Consider the following 19,931-nt stretch of genomic DNA (forward strand, 5'->3'; position numbering starts at 1 on the left):
AACCACCATTATTTTGTTCTAGTGGAGCATTAAATATAGATAGTACCTATTGGTGCCCCTATGCATGTTATCGATATCATTATCTGTACTATAAGTCAGGAGGGCCGCAACATTCATGATTATACAATACAGGCCCGCGGCAATACATGGCTAGCCATCCGATATCGCAACTGTGCGATAAAAAAAATAAACACATATCACGTGATCGGTGTATTTAACTTCCGGGTTGGTTATGCGGTTGAGTGACAGTGACACACGGCGGACGACGAGATGACACGGTTGTCGCAATACTCCGAGGCCTTCTGGGTGAGTTGTTATGTTTAGTAAATTTGACCACGTCGACTTTGTCGTGAGTGCTACCAGCTATGTCTGAGTCGAAGTTTATTCACACCTGACTTTGATTACAGATAGTTCAGGTATATCATCTCAAGGCCAGTTGCGCGGCCAGTTATGACATAAACATCCCGTTTGACTCGTTCTGCATGCCATGAAGACATGTCCTCGCGTTAAGGAGTGAGAAGCCCTTAAATCATATTTACATGTTGGCTGACATGTGTCCCGGTAGTTGTGCTGTACTGTCGATTTCAAGTGTAAGGTGAAACAGGTGCACGTGTCCCTATTGTTAGGAGACCAATACGTAGATTAACATGCTGGTTTGGTAGACATGTACAAGGATTTGTGTACTGCAGTCAGTAACAGATTACAGAGTATGCCATGCATGTCCATGTTGTGCCACAACTTCGCGTGACCGAATGACAACAGTCACAGAGTGTCTGCCTGTGTGTATTACATGTCAAGTGAATGGACTGACAAGCACTTGGTACATCACATATCTATGTGTAACTTTGTAAACATTTAGTATCCTGGGTTGAGATTATTTGTTTGTTGTTTAACGCCGCGCCGCACACAGCAATATTCCCACTGTATGACAGCGGTTTGTAAATAATCGAGTTTGGACCTGACAATCCGGTGATTGACGTCATGAGCATCACTCCATGGAGCTAGGATGCGTTGTCATGCATCAACCGAGTCAGTAAGCCTGTCAACTCGATCACGTTAGTCGCCTCTTACGACAAGCATGGGTTGCTGAAGACCTACTCTACCCCAGATCTTCACAGGTCCTGTTGGTGGTGGGGGGGGGGGGGGGGGGGGGGGGGGAATCACAAACAATCACATTTTGTTACCTTGTTTAATCTGTTACTACTAAATATAAAATAAATTAAAAAAGTTGAACTGTTCTTAATATCAGCTATACTGGTTGTTTTCGGCACAGGTTTTTCAGATACCAGGTTCGTATAACAGGTACGTTCCTGTATACAGACATCTACCCAAGCTAAAATCAGAATACTTTTGGGCTGAGGCAATCTAGACTTGCCAAATCTTTCTAGATCTGTGTTGAATTCCTTGTTAATTTATTCTCGATTGTCTCTAGGAAGAGCTAAATAATGCCCTGGTTTGGTCTTTTTTAAGAAAAATTGTTCCAGAAAATACTTGAAAACAACAGTCTGAGCTCCTGCTTTCCCAGACATTGTAGGCGTCTGTAAACACGATTCTGTTGGGCTGAAAAGATATGCTCAGGTCTTCAATCGACCCTCTCTGGTATGTCTGTCTTGGAGCAGTGACTGTTAATTATCTGTGTCTAGCAAAAGTCAACAAATATATCTTACCATAATAAACAGCTTAAATAGATTGTCCTTTCCTCCTACGGTTTATATATCATGTTTGGTGAGGGTGTGGTTGGGTTCCTGGTGGTTTACATGCTAGATTGTCACGCCGAAGGTCCGAGTTCGATTCCCCACACAGATACAATATGTGAAACCCATTCCTAGTGTTCCCTGCCATAATATTGCTGAATATTTCAAAAGCAGTTTAAAACCATACTCACTCATATTTGTTACAAGTTATTAGGTAAATAGTACTTGTGCTGATTGGACAGTCAGATTTACATCGGAAAACTTTAAGGCGATCAGAGTATAAACATATGAATCTGATATTCATGAAAAAAATTGAGTGCTCTACATTTTTATCAGCCTTTTTGTTATGACACAAATATCACAGGCAGCCTTTCTCCCGGAATGTCTGACTGATAGTCATGATAGATAGTGAGACGCGAAGTTCATATCTAGGTAATATCTGATAGGTCAACCTATTGGCTTTCTGACAGATGAGTCACCTCACAAGTCACTTGGGATATCAATCTATGAGTATGTCAGTTGCCATGGTTACTGAGTTACTTCATTCGTAGTAGTGAATGTAAATATATGTGTCAGTAAGTATATAGTAAGTTTGTAAACTGATTGAAGACTTCACTATTTAAATGTCCGAACATGTTGACTCTCTTGACAGATCCACTGATGCTAATATGTTGTATTCCATAGTAGGAAGTAATGCTGAGATTGGAACAGAGATGGAATGTCTTGTGTTACCATTTTACCATGACAAGTTTTACTTATTATCTGTGTATTTTTGTCTATTTAAACAAAACTGCTTCAGTGGCCTGGTAGAAAGAGGTGTCGGGGATTCAGAGAGTTTGTGGTACGACCGCCAAAAGAAGTAAAAGGATGGTCCCAGGCCTAAAAGTTTATCTTTGCACCAAGTAGCCATATGGCTGCAAGTATTTTTTTCCAGGTAGCCAGTTGTAATATCAAGAAGTCAAGCCAATATTTCAAACATTTGAAATTATCTTTCATCGAATAACAACCGTATGTACAAGTCATAGCACTAGTCTTGCAATTGTATGTTAGTGGAAACTGTACTTGATTTTTGTTATTTGTGACTCAAACAATGATTCAGTTTATTTTACTAGATTTTGCAGGTATATCCTTGCTTATTCAATGAGCATTGCCAACTGAAACGAAATACTAATTACATTAATATTTATGTACTTCGGTTCATTGTCAGCTTTAGGAGGAATTATTCGCAAGTACAACTATTAGCAGACATGTTTTCGAAGATCAGCTGTTATTTATTTTTGTGTCTACATATGTGTAGCAATAGAATTTAGTCGCCACAAGATATTTTTCAAGGTAGTCATTTGGCTACCTCTGTATTTTAGAAAGTAGACAAACTGAAATTTAGGTTGCGTTAGCAACCGTTTTAGTAGCAGCTTTGAGGCCTGATGGTACTTGTTGTATTCCTGACTGAACGGCTCATCTTCCGGAGGCAAGGGCGTTAACTGACTATGTATATCCAGTTTCCAACCTTACCGAACTAGGCTGGAATTTCTGGGCTAGATCGTAGCGCCATCAGTGGCTATTGGATGTAGTAACATGCATAACATTTTTTTAATAATGACAACACTGGTGTATAATAATAACTTTATTGATAATTTTTCGGGAAGTTGTAATCTATCGGACCGAAATTCAGGCGATGTTTCTGACAGATCACGATCTGATAAATACTATCGTGAAAGCGTATCCTGTGGACAAGCCGACCCCTTTCTACAGAATCTTTTTTTCTGGTCCTCAAAATTCGGCTTATCTGCGGACATATACTAATGATAATAATAGATATTAATAGACATGCCCCTTCTATACCGTATTCGACCCAGTAAGCGCCCATGTCTCAATAAGGGGGGAGAGAGATATTTTCATGAGTAGAGTAGCCAATCACAATCACAATTTGAGAGAAACATGATATTTCACAAAACACTTGGAATATCCTATTAATTATACACTCTGTGTGTAGTTTTCTCCCGGAAAATGAAATGTTTCATTACAAATGTAAAACCTTGAAACATAAATTCTCCCTATCAAACACACAGGGACAGTTCACCACCCCTTGTATTTGTGACTAAAAAAGTAGTTTAGTGTTTGCAAAATCTTAAAAAAATATGCACAACAGTAGCAAAAAATATTTACGGTAACGAAAACTCTGTATCATACATATAGATATGATTATATACAATATATCACTCACTCAACCATCAGAGAAGGTAGGCGGTCTTTGGTTGAGAATTCAACGGATAAGGTTTCTGTTGTTTAAGATGTGTGCCAAAATGTTTTGCATTTTAATCGCTATTGTGCTGTGACTGTTCAAAGTGCTGTTAAACCCAACTCGTTCACTCACTCAATTATTCAACCATGGCTTTGTTTTGATAATCCTTTTATGACATTGTATTTAACTGAAAGTACTGTATGGGTCAGGTGATTTGCAGCTCTTTAATTTACTGTTACATATACCGTTGAATGAGATTTATTTCTGTACTCTAGCATGAAGAAAGTGTCATATTCACAGTGGTTTCCTTGTTCAAGAGGTATTAGATAACAACGTAGTTTGTTTGTTTTTTGTTTAACACTGCGCTAAGCAATATTCAAGCTTTATGTAAATAAATAATCAAATCTGGATCAGGCCAATCAACCAAGTCACAGAGCCTGACCACCCTATAATGCATGGTGCGTGGGGGCAGCTCTTACCCACTCTCCCACTGCTATATAAACTTTTATCAACATTAATGAAAAAATATTGAACCCGTATACATTGGGGTGAAATGATATCACAACTACAGATAAGCTGCATATTATTGTTGCTTGTTGTTAGAGGTGACTAACGGGATCGGGGGGTCAGGCTCGCTGACTTGTTTGATGCATGTCATCATATCCCAACTGTCTAGATCGATGCTCTTGATGTCAATCACTGTATTGTCTTGTCCAGACTCGATTATTTACAGGCCGTCGTCATATAGCTGGTATATTGCTGAGTGCGGCATTAAAAACAAACAAAGCAAAAAAATATTGTTAAACATTTGCTGAGGTTGTGGAATAAAATGTTAACTGGTTAAAAATGACACAAGCACAGATAAAATTATTTCTGTAAGATTCTTAATGATTGTAAAGTTTATCTATATTTGTTTTCTGAGACCAGTTAGACGTATGTTTTCAAGTTTAATGTGGCAAACATACTTCAGTCAGTCCCTTTCATATCAACTTTATGTCCTGACTGGAATAAATATAAACATATTCTACTCAGGAAATAAATATGAAACTCGTCCTGTATCCTATATATACCCAATCCCTTTTAAAGTTTCAATAACTCCCTTCCCCCCACCCCCCCCACCCCCCCCACCCCCCCTCAGTTTTTATGTTCTCTATGTAAGAAGAGATATGCGTAGTAATACAAATGCTTGGTGAATGGAATGTCGACCGGATAACCTATTTCAGAAAATCCTTGCGCACAGAAAAAAATACTCAGATTAATAACAACTATAATTACAGTTGTTGAACATCAGTTGGATTTCAAACTCTACAAGGGGCGGTCGGGTAGCCTAGTGGTTAAAGCGTTCGATCGTCACGCCGAAGACCCGGGTTCGATTCCCGACATGGGTACAATGTGTGAAGCCCATTTCTGGTGTCCCCTGCCGTGATATTGCTGGAATATTGCTAAAAGCGGCGTAAAACCAAACTCACTCACTCACTCACTCAAACTGTACATGTTTTAGTCTGTCTCTCATTGTACTGGAAATAGTCTTGACTATCACTAACGGTCTTCAGTGCAACATCCCCCCAATTCATGTTTCTATGAGGACGGACAGAACAAAGGCCAAAAACATGGTGTTATTCCCACACAAAGTGTTCAGAATGGAGTTGGGTGTTCAAGTTGACCCGTTCCCATAGTTTGTTTATTTCAGTTTGTGTCACAGCAAGATCGCCTCCGTGGTCTAGTGGTAGAGAGTCCGCCCGGAGAGCGGAAGGTCCGGGGTTCGATCCCCGACCGCGTCATACCAAAAGAAGGTTAAACGATGGTACTTGTTGTTACCCTGTCTGGTGCTCAGCATTAATGGGCTAAAACTAGGACTGGTAGGCTCGGAGTCAGTATACTGTGTCTGAGTGGGGTATTCATGTTAAACTGCAGCATGGTATCTCAGTGAGCTAGCACTATAAATGGGCATCAGTCCGGACTAGTACAAGCAGCCACACACACACACGTCGCTTTATAAGTGCAATAATCTTGGAGGCGACGTTAAACCCCATTTCAACTCACCTTGTGTCACAGCATCATCAGCTTTTGGAAAGTTTCCTTAACCTCCATATTTTACATGTTTTTATTTTGACATAAACATGTTAAGTGATTTTCCAAATTCAGCATCAAGAAGGATTGATTTGGAGTAGTAAAGTTGTCTCAAATAGCCATTGATACTCGACCAAAATCCCCCCAATATAGAGTGCTCCTATTCATCCCCTTAGAGAAGATGGTTCATATTCATCCCCTCAAAGTAGAGGGTTCCTATTCATCCCCCCCAAGTAGAGGGTTCATATTCATTCCCTCAAAGTAGAGGGTTCCTATTCATCCCTTCAGAGTAGAGGGTTCATATTCATCTCCTCAAAGTAGAGGGTTCCTATTCATCCCCTCAGAGTAGAGGGTTCATAGTCATCCCCTCAAAGTAGAGGGTTCATATTCATCCCCTCAAAGTAAAGGGTTCATAGTCATCCCCGCTTGGTTTCTTTGCATCCATGAAAATGTTTGACAGAACGTGATTCAATTCTACTAGGGGTATAGTTTCAATAGATCTGCTGTCATTTAAAACAATGTGCATGTAATTTGTGACCTTTGTCACATCATAATTGGTTTTCTTGGCCATAATCTCGTTTTCATTTTTGGACAGAAAATCGTCAATTTTCTTCTTCGAAATCATATCCGATGTGCTCCCAAATGTCACAGTGTCTAGTTCAATATCATCTTCTCTTAATAGATCATGCAGAAGCTCTTGAGACAAAATCAAAATGATGACAAATTGGTGATTTGAGGAGTGGGGCCATTGAAGCAATTTTTGGTAGCACCTGAATTCGGTATCTAGGTACCTGCATTTCTCTAAGATGTGGTGGCAATGAGGTTGCCTAGTGGTTAAAGCGCCAAAAGCCTGGGTTCGATTCACCACATGGGTACACAATGTGTGAAGCCCATTTCTTGTGTTCCCCCCGTGACAGTTTTGGAGTATTGCTTAAAGCGGTGTAAAACCATACTCACTCACTCACTCTCTCTCTCTCTCTCTCGCAGGGTTGTTTTCTCTACATATATGTTGAATGTGTTCGATGGTTTTATAATGTCGACAGCCCTTCCAGTAATTTTATCAATTTTCACCAAATCATTGATTTTCACGGACGTTGTCGATTGGGCTGACTTTCGGCCATGTTTGTTTACAACTGTAGACGGAATATGTATATTTTAATCTCACATGTATTTTAGCGAAATATGTTAAGTTTTCCAAGAAAACAACTGTAAAAATTCTTTTGTATCATTTTTTTTTTTTTAAAAGCTCTATTTGGTAAACCTTTGGTTCTCATTTGCATAAGAGTGATAGTTTTGTAAACTTATGACTGAAACATTCCTGAAAGAAATGGATAAGAATAGTCCAGGCAAGGTCACGAGTCATGGACTCAGCCAATCAAATTACAGGAAGGTGTTATTGAGTCCAATATGGGTAATAAAAGTACAATATTCATCATTGACCACTTCATTGCCGTCAAAAGTCAAACACTTTAAAATCAGATCTTGGTGCTCGCTACCAAAGATCAGAGAAGCTCGTAATACAGTTCACATCAGAACAACTTTTCGCGAAGTTTGACTGACCAATGAAATGAGTGAAAGGAAGTCAATCTTAGCAAATCAGAAAGCAGCTTTCTTGAACTTCAGGGCACAAGTTTCAAAATGGTGACTGCCTTTTCAGACTATGCTTTGAAAAAATATTTTGACGAAGTTTCAATTCAGAAAAAACACTATGTATTTAGCTCCCCAAGACTTGCTAAATACAATGTTTATTCCTAAAACAGGATATTTACTATCCCCAAACACACTCACATGATTACCGCTATTTAATGTAAAAAAGCATGTTTTAATGCAACCTTACAGTTTGATATTTAAGTTTATTGTTTGTCAAATGGACACGGCCACTTTTCATGCTCATATTTCCCTGAAATACATGCTATACAGCTTGAGTGAAACACTTCCTCCCAGATGAGTGTGACACAAGTGACACAAGTACTCTAATTGGAGATAGCAGTGACTTCCTCGTGTTATCTCAGTGATACGGCCACGGACACAATAAACATGATGGTCAGTTATCATGATTATATTATCTCCATGAATGATTTTCATTGATTTTCATCCAGTTTATTACTGAACATGAGGAAAGAAACATTTAATCTTAGTCTTTAAAAACAAATGGATTACCATCTAGCCTTGATTAAAACGACCAAGTGTATATTTATCTAGGATTTTCAGCCAGTTTATAACTAAACTGGAGGAAGAAAGTGTATATTTTTATGAGACTTTGAAAGTATTTGTTTAAAATGGATTAGTGAGTGAGTGAGTGAGTGAGTGAGTGAGTGAGTTTGGTTTAACACTGCTATTAGCAATATTCCCGCAATATGACGGCAGGGGACAACAGAAATAGGCTTGACACAATGTGTCCATGTGGGTAATCGAACCGGGGTCTTCAGCCTCGATCACAAGGCGACCCGACCGCCCCCTTGATTAAATGACCAGGTGTATATTTCTTTCAGACACTCTTTAACCCTGGCATTTATCGACAAGATAATAATAGGGAGAATTCTGTGCATAAGAACTAATGGCATTTAATCGAATCCGGGCATTTAATTGAGTCCCAGCATTAAATTGAGTCTGGGTGTTTAATCGAGGAAATATGGTATTCAAGGCTTCTGTACATTACCTAACAATGCAACACGTGAAGATTCCGGGTAGAATAGGTCCTCAGCCAACAAGGCTTGCCATAAAAGGCTACTATGTTTGTCGTAAGAGGGGACTAACAGGACCGGGTGGTCAGGCTCGCTGACTTGGTTGATACATGTCATCGTATCCTAACTGCGTGGATCAATGCTCATGATGTCAATCACTGGATTGTCTTGTCCAGCCTCGATTATTTACAGACCGCCAACTATAGCTGGAATATTGCTGAGTGAGGCGTTAAACAACAAACAACAACAACAACATGTCAATGCATGTGACTTACATGATGCATGATGAGTTTTGAAAAACAGTAACCATCCCTCCTTGAAAATATTGAGAAAACATAATAATAATTATTTGTCCTTGGGTTATATATACAATGAAAATATTTTTTTCTGTACAAGCTGAGTAATTTCAGATATATATACATTGTAACAGGTTATGGGTGGAAAATATATTCTGGTTCTACCCTCGAGAGAAGAAAATTACACTTTTAATTTTTTAATTTTTTTGACGCTTTTAAACGTAGATAGAGAAAAGATTTGACACTTTGAAGAGTAGATTGAGAAAAGATTTGACACTTTGAAGAGTAGATTGAGAAAAGATTTGACACTGAAGAGTTGATTGAGAAAAAAATTGACACTTGAAGAGTTAATTGAGAAAAAATTTGACACTTTTTCGAGTTGATTGAGAAAAAATTTGACACTTTTTCGAGTTGATTGAGAATACATGTTAAATGATGTTTGAAAAGAAGTACATATGGCGTCCTAGCATACATATTCCTATAAATTCTACCTCTGATGTGTCACAAGCCATCTGAAGTGTTTGGGAGAGAATCCGCTTGATCCTATAAGCACGTTTACTGACGATGACGAACTTGGTGACCTCAGCGCTGGTTAAACAAAGATGTTTTCCCTGGTGTGTTCCAGCAGCCATCGTGCACAGAACACAAGGAAGACAAGCAGTCACTTATCTGTATCATTATAGAACATCGTGCTGTTTATACAGCAATTGTTGGACGAGGAAACTCCACCATTGATATATAACTGTTGTGGGTGCTGTAGACCCTGATTAAACACGGCTGACTGCTTTGGAGGAACAGTTTTAGTGCCTTTGCAATCAAACCACAAGTGTGATTGTCAAACCATGCCTTAGGACTCAACTGCATCACTTCGGGGCTTCTTCCAACATCCTTGTGCAGAGTTGCGTCCCTTGGGCACTCCAGAAACCTACGATGAAGATGATTGTGGGTTCGAATCCAGAAATTGCCCCAATTATGTTTCTAGGTTTGTCAGTACCATACCAGTGCTTGTGGGTTTCACCGAAGTGATAAATGTCCGAATGGGAATTGTTTTACCGGAGCCCTGGCAAATACTGTTTAGATATACACGTATAAAACGATCAGATCATGCAAACAACTGTGTTGACTGTTGTTTTGTCTGTACTCAAACATTTAAAATTTAACATTTAACATTTAACATTTAAAGAAACAATGCAGGCATCGTCAAAAAGAAAAGCAAACATAAGCAACTTTTATTGTTATTGTATTTAAACAATATGGCAAGTGACTAACCACAGGTCCGGGTAGTCCTGTGGGTACCTGGATCCTACTCAGTACCCCCCTGACGCGAGTACCCGAGTTACCCATCCTAGCGCTATCAGGGATGTATCCAGGCTACTAAACTAAGTACCCTTGGCAGGCAAAATGAAAAAAAATGGAGTTTTTTTAACTTTGCAACACTAATCCATTGAAAGTCTACCTCTTCAATGGTCCTCACAGTTACCATGGTTACCTCTACAAGACCATGAGGTTAGTTTTACTGTTTTAGCGTGATCTGGGAAATGTTAAGGTTGCTGCAGACTTGTTAAATATCAGCCTCTGAGTTGGTCGGGAGAAGTGTATTGCTTTAAAATAAGGAAATATTGTCACAATTTGATGTTATTATTAACCTTCTTTCATTGCCTGTTTCCTTATGAATCATTGGACACAGAGTTGACATAAGAGGCGACTTAATGAACTGAGTGGTCGGGCTCGCTGATTTGGTTCATATTGTGTCACAGTACACCGCATAGACTGTTGTTATGTTATAAATCACTGGATTGTCTGTGCTTGTCCCATGAGGCGACTAGCGGTATGAAGTGGTCAGGCTTGCTGACTTGGTTGATGCATGTCATCGTATCCCAATTGCATCAATAGAAGCTCATGATATCAATCACTGGATTGTCTGGACTAGATTTGATTATTTACAGGTAGAAGTCATATAGCTGGAATATTATAGAGCGCGACATTAAATGACAAACAAATACAGTAACAAAGGGTCTTATATTTATGAAATGGGTAAAACATTTGGAATTGCTTTATGAATATTATCAAAAAAAATTGTGTTCATATGAATGAGAAAATTAGACTTTGAGGGCATCAGCTTGCCAACAGGGCTAGTCAAATGTAAACTCTAAATCCCCCCCTCCTGCCATCCTGTCCCTCTCTGTAAGGATAGATTCATTGCCTGTTTTGATATAGGCTATTTATTGCGTTAAATTGTCACTTGCACCATCATGACTTCAGATACTAGGAAATAGTATGGTGCAATAGAATCACTTCCTGTTTAAAGTTTTGTAACCTAACACTGCTACGGTTCCCGAGTACTGACTGCCAGCCATACACCACATCCTCTACATCTTCCCAAGGCAAGAGAGTGAACTGACTATAAAAGTCCAGTTTCCACCCGTGCCGAACTAGGCTGGTATTATGGAGTTACATATTGGCGGGACTAACGAGTCTATGCATAGTCCAATCAACATCGCCTGATGAAATCGACATCTGGTCTGTAAACAACTTGGATTTCAATGTGCAGATTTAGTGCAATTTAGTCAGCTGTCGGATGTGCAAAGGATGTATACTGTCAACAGGACGTCTACAGATATTTTCCAAATGTTTACATGCTTTTAATCAAGGGCTCACATGATTTGATGCTCGTCGCGAAGTAAGACCCGTTTTATTACACTATATATATATCATGATCATCGTGACTGAATGTCGTCATTTTGTATGATGCAAATGCAAGTGATATTAAAGGTGGAATCTGATTGGTCAATTAGAGAGCATAGGAGAGCATAACTTGTAGTAGCCACTGGTGGCACTACGATCGAGCCCAGGAATTCAAGCCTTTTTCAGCGAGGGTGGAAACTGAACTTTTAAAGATGCCTCCCCTCGTCCTCGCTAAATGATAGCCAGAAAACTCCAAACTACCTGGGAAGACAGCAACATGACCATTTTCCGTTTGTACAATTGTGGTTTCATTTCTGTCTAATTTTGGTTTCTTTGTCTTGAAATGAGTAAAATGAAGACCCATGTTGCCCACAAGAAAGTACATATATTTGAACTAAGCAAGTTTTCTTTGAATGTAATTACACACAGTACAGCAATAGTGGAACATCTTGGATCACAGTCTTACTCATAGTTAGACTTTTTAAATAATTCAAAGTAGATTTGATCAAGAGCAGTTACGGGTGTCTGTCATTTCATCCTTCAATCATGTCCACTGTCCACATGATCATTGATTCATTCCAGGCTCTAAAGTAATGATCTAAACGTACACTACTTTACAGGACCCTCATATTGCCTGCAAGGACCCTTACAATTAATTAATTTGTGGGTCAAGTTCGAACCCGGATAAGCAGACACCTTAACACAGTGCAAGGTCGTTCTCAAACACCAAGCCCTCCTCTTGAGTAGAACCATCTACTCCAGACACCTTAACACAATGCAAGGTCGTTCTCAAACACCAAGCCCTCCTCTTGAGTAGAACCATCTACTCCAGACACCTTAACACAATGCAAGGTCGTTCTCAAACACCAAGCCCTTCTGTTGAGTAGAACCGGCTACTCCAGACACCTTAACACAGTGCAAGGTCGTTCTCAAACACCAAGCCCTTCTGTTGAATAGAACCGGCCACTCCAGACACCTTAACACAGTGCAAGGTTGTTCTCAAACACCAAGCCCTTCTGTTGAGTAGAACCGGCTACTCAAGACACCTTAAGACAGTGCAAGGTCGTTCTCAAACACCAAGTCCTTCTGTTGAATAGAACCAGCTACTCAAGACACCTTAAGACAGTGCAAGGTCGTTCTCAAACACCAAGTCCTTCTGTTGAGTAGAACCGGCTACTCAAGACACCTTAACACAGTGCAAGGTCGTTCTCAAACACCAAGCCCTTCTGTTGAGTAGAACCGGCTACTCCAGACACCTTAACACAGTGCAAGGTTGTTCTCAAACACCAAGCCCTTCTGTTGAGTAGAACCGGCTACTCAAGACACCTTAAGACAGTGCAAGGTCGTTCTCAAACACCAAGTCCTTCTGTTGAGTAGAACCGGCTACTCAAGACACCTTAACACAGTGCAAGGTCGTTCTCAAACACCAAGCCCTTCTGTTGAGTAGAACCAGCTACTCCAGACACCTTAACACAGCGCAAGGTCGTTCATAAACACTAAGCCCTTCTGTATAGCAGTCAGGATGTGATCTTGGTTATTTATAGGGGTTGGAGATATGGTAATCACTACTGCTGTTTAGACAAGATTCTCCCCTTCACATTTTTTGACAGCAGTAATCTCTGCTTTTATTTATGGGTTTATGGATTTAGGGCCGATCATTCAATATTCTGCGAGGGGGTGCTGGGATTTTTCTGGAAATAATAATTAGTGTTCCTATTTTACTGAATAGTTGTCTGACCTTGTGTGTGTCAATACCCCAATAGTGTCGAACTCATACGTCGAGCCCAGATTTGTTTTAATTATATGTGTCAACTGTTTGGTTGGTATTAATGACGTTGGTGAGAAAGGAAGAAAACATACAACTTTATGGATAACAACTTCTGTAGATTCACGCTGGAGTGAGGTGAGGTGAGGTGAGGTGAAATGGGGTTTAACGTCGCGTCCAAGATTATTGCACTTATATAGCGACGTGCAAGTACGTGTGTGTGTTTGTGTGGCTGCTTGTACTAGTCTGGACTGATGCCCATTTATAGTGCTAGCTCACTGAGATACCATGCCGCAGTTTAACATGAATACCCCACTCAGACACAGTATACTGACTCCGAGCTGACTAGTCCTTGTTTTAGCCCCTTAATGCCGAGCGCCAGACAGGGTAACAACAAGTGCCATCTTTTAACGTCTTTTGGTATGACGTAGCCGGGGATCGAACCCCGGACCTTCCGCTCTCCGGGCGGACGCTCTACCACTAGACCACGGAGGCGGTACCCACGCTGGGGTGACAACAACCTAGCGGTGGGAGGTAGATCTGCATGGCATGTGATAAGCTGCAGATTAACATGGACAACAGGTGATAAATGACATAGCACACGGGTAGTGAAGCCAGATGTATGGTAAGAATAACAAATAGCACACAGGAGATGAAGCACACGGGTAGTGAAGCCAGATGTATAGTAAGGATAACAAATAGCACACAGGTGATGAAGCACACGGGTAGTAACGCCAGATGTATAGTAAGGATAACAAATAGCACACGGGTAGTAACGCCAGATGTATACTAAGGATAACAAATAGCACACGTGTAGTAACGCCAGATGTATAGTAAGAATAACAAATAGCACACAGGTGATGAAGCACACAGGTAGTAACGCCAGATGTACAGTAAGGATAACAAATAGCACACAGGTGATGAAGCACACGGGTAGTAACGCCAGATGTATAGTAAGGATAACAAATAGCACACGGGTAGTAACGCCAGATGTATACTAAGGATAACAAATAGCACACGTGTAGTAACGCCAGATGTATAGTAAGAATAACAAATAGCACACGGGTAGTAACGCCAGATGTATAGTAAGGATAACAAATAGCACACAGGTGACGAAGCACACGGGTAGTAACGCCAGATGTATAGTAAGGATAACAAATAGCACATGGGAGATGAAGCACACAGGTAGTAACGCCAGATGTACAGTAAGGATAACAAATAGCACACAGGAGATGAAGCACACGGGTAGTAACGCCAGATGTATAGTAAGGATAACAAATAGCACACAGGTGATGAAGCACACGGGTAGTAACGCCAGATGTATAGTAAGGATAACAAATAGCACACAGGAGATGAAGCACACAGGTAGTAACGCCAGATGTACAGTAAGGATAACAAATAGCACACAGGAGATGAAGCACACGGGTAGTAACGCCAGATGTATAGTAAGGATAACAAATAGCACACGGGTAGTAACGCCAGATGTATAGTAAGGATAACAAATAGCACACAGGTGATGAAGCACACGGGTAGTAACGCCAGATGTATACTAAGGATAACAAATAGCACACGGGTAGTAATGCCAGATGTATAGTAAGAATAACAAATAGCACACGGGTAGTAACGCCAGATGTATAGTAAGGATAACAAATAGCACACAGGAGATGAAGCACACGGGTAGTAACGCCAGATGTTTAGTAAGGATAACAAATAGCACACAGGAGATGAAGCACACAGGTAGTAACGCCAGATGTACAGTAAGGATAACAAATAGCACACAGGAGATGAAGCACACGGGTAGTAACGCCAGATGTATAGTAAGGATAACAAATAGCACACAGGAGATGAAGCACACGGGTAGTGAAGCCAGATGTATAGTAAGGATAACAAATAGCACACAGGAGATGAAGCACACGGGTAGTAACGCCAGATGTATAGTAAGGATAACAAATAGCACACAGGAGATGAAGCACACGGGTAGTAACGCCAGATGTATAGTAAGGATAACAAATAGCACACGGGTAGTAACGCCAGATGTATAGTAAGGATAACAAATAGCACACAGGTGATGAAGCACACGGGTAGTAACGCCAGATGTACAGTAAGGATAACAAATAGCACACAGGTGACGAAGCACACGGGTAGTAACGCCAGATGTATAGTAAGGATAACAAATAGCACACAGGTGATGAAGCACACGGGTAGTAACGCCAGATGTATAGTAAGGATAACAAATAGCACACAGGAGATGAAGCACACAGGTAGTAACGCCAGATGTACAGTAAGGATAACAAATAGCACACAGGAGATGAAGCACACGGGTAGTAACGCCAGATGTATAGTAAGGATAACAAATAGCACACGGGTAGTAACGCCAGATGTATAGTAAGGATAACAAATAGCACACAGGTGATGAAGCACACGGGTAGTAACGCCAGATGTATACTAAGGATAACAAATAGCACACGGGTAGTAATGCCAGATGTATAGTAAGAATAACAAATAGCACACGTGTAGTAACGCCAGATGTATAGTAAGGATAACAAATAGCACACAGGAGATGAAGCACACGGGTAGTAACGCCAGATGTTTAGTAAGGATAACAAATAGCACACAGGAGATGAAGCACACAGGTAGTAACGCCAGATGTACAGTAAGGATAACAAATAGCACACAGGAGATGAAGCACACGGGTAGTAACGCCAGATGTATAGTAAGGATAACAAATAGCACACAGGAGATGAAGCACACGGGTAGTGAAGCCAGATGTATAGTAAGGATAACAAATAGCACACAGGAGATGAAGCACACGGGTAGTAACGCCAGATGTATAGTAAGGATAACAAATAGCACACGGGTAGTAACGCCAGATGTATAGTAAGGATAACAAATAGCACACAGGAGATGAAGCACACGGGTAGTAACGCCAGATGTATAGTAAGGATAACAAATAGCACACGGGTAGTAACGCCAGATGTATAGTAAGGATAACAAATAGCACACAGGTGATGAAGCACACGGGTAGTAACGCCAGATGTACAGTAAGGATAACAAATAGCACACAGGTGACGAAGCACACGGGTAGTAACGCCAGATGTATAGTAAGGATAACAAATAGCACACAGGTGATGAAGCACACGGGTAGTAACGCCAGATGTATAGTAAGGATAACAAATAGCACACAGGAGATGAAGCACACGGGTAGTGAAGCCAGATGTATAGTAAGGATAACAAATAGCACACAGGAGATGAAGCACACGGGTAGTAACGCCAGATGTATAGTAAGGATAACAAATAGCACACGGGTAGTAACGCCAGATGTACAGTAAGGATAACAAATAGCACACAGGAGATGAAGCACACGGGTAGTAACGCCAGATGTACAGTAAGGATAACAAATAGCACACGGGTAGTAACACCAGATGTATAGTAAGAATAACAAATAGCACACGGGTAGTAACGCCAGATGTATAGTAAGGATAACATATAGCACACAGGTGATGAAGCACACAGGTAGTAACGCCAGATGTACAGTAAGGATAACAAATAGCACACAGGAGATAAAACACACGGGTAGTGAAGCCAGATGTACAGTAAAGTTAAGCGTTCAGAGGATGAAATGGATTAAACTGATGATTGGATCCTTATTAAAATTGTCTGTAGCTTGATTAGATCTTCATAGGCAAATGACCCTTGACCTCTGTTGATCCTAGGTTTGTGTACTTGGCACCAATATTTCCTGACCCTACCGGGTACCCACTGTAGGGTTTAAGAGTTGGGTACAAAGTCCGATGGGAATTGTTTTACCGGAACCCTGACAAAAAGTATTTAGATACACTTATAAAACAATCTGGTCATGAATACACTGAAGATTTATCTTTATACAAGCACATGAAAGTCCGAAGGAATGTGTGCTGAGTCAGAAAGAAATGGGACTAACCACGGGTCTGGATAGTCCTGTGGGTACTCAGATCCTGCTCAGTTTACCGTGCCAGTCCTAGATGTCGCGTTGCTATGGGTCTCTTTGCACAGAATGAAAGGAAAAGAACAATTGAATCGAACGAGCCAATTTACATGAAACAAAACTATTCTGAGATTTACTGAATGTAAAAGAACTGGAACCCCTGCCTCTAAGAGTGATGTATGGATATATTTGATTTGTCATCGGCGCCTCAGCCCGAGTTGATGTTGAACTTCACTCAACCCAGATGTATAGTGCAGTTTGTATAATAGTGACATTGTTTACTTGCATAAAGAGTACTGAAACTTTATGTCTTTTGTGGCTGAAATTGAAATGTACTTCCTGGTAGTGATGGGTGTGCTTTCACGATCCTAGTGATACGTCAAGTAATATCTTCCAATCAGATATATATACTGCTCAACTTCTGCTAGGGATAACCAGGTATGTGATTTTCTTTAAAAATCACTTGAATTTTTGGGGGGATAGTATTTTTTCTTAAGACTGAAAAAATATCCTCCAAAATGTTTATTCTCCCTATAACTTTTTGGCCTGTATGTTATGAGAATCTGTTTTGTGTTTCATGAAAAGATAAAAAATATCACTATAAAAAAAGTAGATAGTATATAATGTGTCTGCATTTTGTGCCAAGAGCTGTGGATAGCTGTGTATTTGTGTAAAATATGCATGAAATAAAATGAATTATGCAGACAAATCAAATCTCTGGCATAATAAATATGCAACAAGAACTATAAAGACTCTATTGACCTCAACCTAAACCATGTAAACCGCAATCTTAATTCTGTTATTAAGTTAAACATTTGATATGGCGCTATATGTATGTGCTCTAACTGTCTGACATATGGATTTTGAGTTTAACATTTGATATGGAGCTATATGTATGTGCTGTGACTGTCTGACATGGATTTTGAGTTAAAATTTGATATGGAGCTATATGTATGTGCTGTAACTGTCTGACATATGGATTTTGAGTTAAACATTTGATATGGAGCTATATGTATGTGCTGTGACTGTCTGACATATGGATTTTGAGTTAAACATTTGATATGGAGCTATATGTATGTGCTGTAACTGTCTGACATATGGATTTTGAGTTAAACATTTGATATGGAGCTATATGTATGTGCTGTGACTGTCTGACATATGGATTTTGAGTTAAACATTTGATATGGAGCTATATGTATGTGCTGTAACTGTCTGACATATGGATTTTGAGTTAAACATTTGATATGGAGCTATATGTATGTGCTGTGACTGTCTGACATGGATTTTGAGTTAAACATTTGATATGGAGCTATATGTATGTGCTGTGACTGTCTGACATATGGATTTTGACTTAAACATTTGATATGGAGCTATATGTATGTGCTGTGACTGTCTGACATGGATTTTGAGTTAAACATTTGATATGGAGCTATATGTATGTGCTGTGACTGTCTGACATATGGATTTTGAGTTAAACATTTGATATGGAGCTATATGTATGTGCTGTAACTGTCTGACATATGGATTTTGAGTTAAACATTTGATATGGAGCTATATGTATGTGCTGTAACTGTCTGACATATGGATTTTGAGTTAAACATTTGATATGGAGCTATATGTATGTGCTGTGACTGTCTGACATATGGATTTTGAGTTAAACATTTGATATGGAGCTATATGTATGTGCTGTAACTGTCTGACATATGGATTTTGAGTTAAACATTTGATATGGAGCTATATGTATGTGCTGTGACTGTCTGACATGGATTTTGAGTTAAACATTTGATATGGAGCTATATGTATGTGCTGTGACTGTCTGACATATGGATTTTGAGTTAAACATTTGATATGGAGCTATATGTATGTGCTGTGACTGTCTGACATATGGATTTTGAGTTAAACATTTGATATGGAGCTATATGTATGTGCTGTGACTGTCTGACATATGGATTTTGAGTTAAACATTTGATATGGAGCTACTCTCAGTCTGGAAAGTACACCTAGAACTGAGTAACACACATTCACAATAGTTTCATGAGTTAGTTTTGCAAACCGACAACAAACAAAAGACGTAAGGAGGCATATTTTTTTAATTCACTTCCTCATGTCCAACCAGCCAGTACATGATTAAACAAATACTCTCTCATCCTGAGCCTCCCTAGTTACACATTGTCACTAAGTGTCATTAGTCTAAATAGTCGATGTTCACTTAGCTCGTTCATCTTTTATCCCAAATACTATCTCCCTTTAAAACGAGTTGTAAAGGTATGGTGAAGGTTTATGTTTATGTTGCCCAGCGCTTCCTAAATTGCTTGTTACCTTATTTCTTTTCATATCGAAGTTACAGAGCTACAGATATGCTGCGTATTTGCGTAAAATACCCCCCTAAATATTCAAAACCCAATTGCTTCCAATTAACTTGCGTACAGAAATGCATGCGTTAAATGAAAACCTCAAATGTATTAAAACAGCTCGCGTAAAAACCCAATGAAGTTTTTTCAGCATGCCCACAAGGGAGCTAATTTCCAAAA

General features: G+C 39.8%; 1 protein-coding gene across 9 annotated transcripts in view; it reads left to right on the forward strand.

The window, feature by feature from the left end:
• The first annotated feature begins 231 nt into the window (after positions 1–231).
• LOC139461227 (proline-serine-threonine phosphatase-interacting protein 1-like) overlaps positions 232–19,931 on the forward strand; it is a 66,080-nt gene continuing 46,380 nt past the window's right edge. For all 9 annotated transcript variants that reach the window (XM_071242851.1, XM_071242852.1, XM_071242859.1 and 6 more), the window contains exon 1: positions 232–306. In XM_071242851.1, coding sequence (XP_071098952.1) covers positions 271–306 — 36 coding nt within the window. In that variant the 5' untranslated portion in view covers positions 232–270. The remainder of the gene's footprint in view (positions 307–19,931) is intronic.

This window comes from Haliotis cracherodii, unplaced genomic scaffold (genome assembly GCF_022045235.1).
Source record: "Haliotis cracherodii isolate W230 unplaced genomic scaffold, xgHalCrac1.p SCAF_14, whole genome shotgun sequence".
Classification (NCBI taxonomy): Eukaryota; Metazoa; Mollusca; class Gastropoda; order Lepetellida; family Haliotidae; genus Haliotis; species Haliotis cracherodii.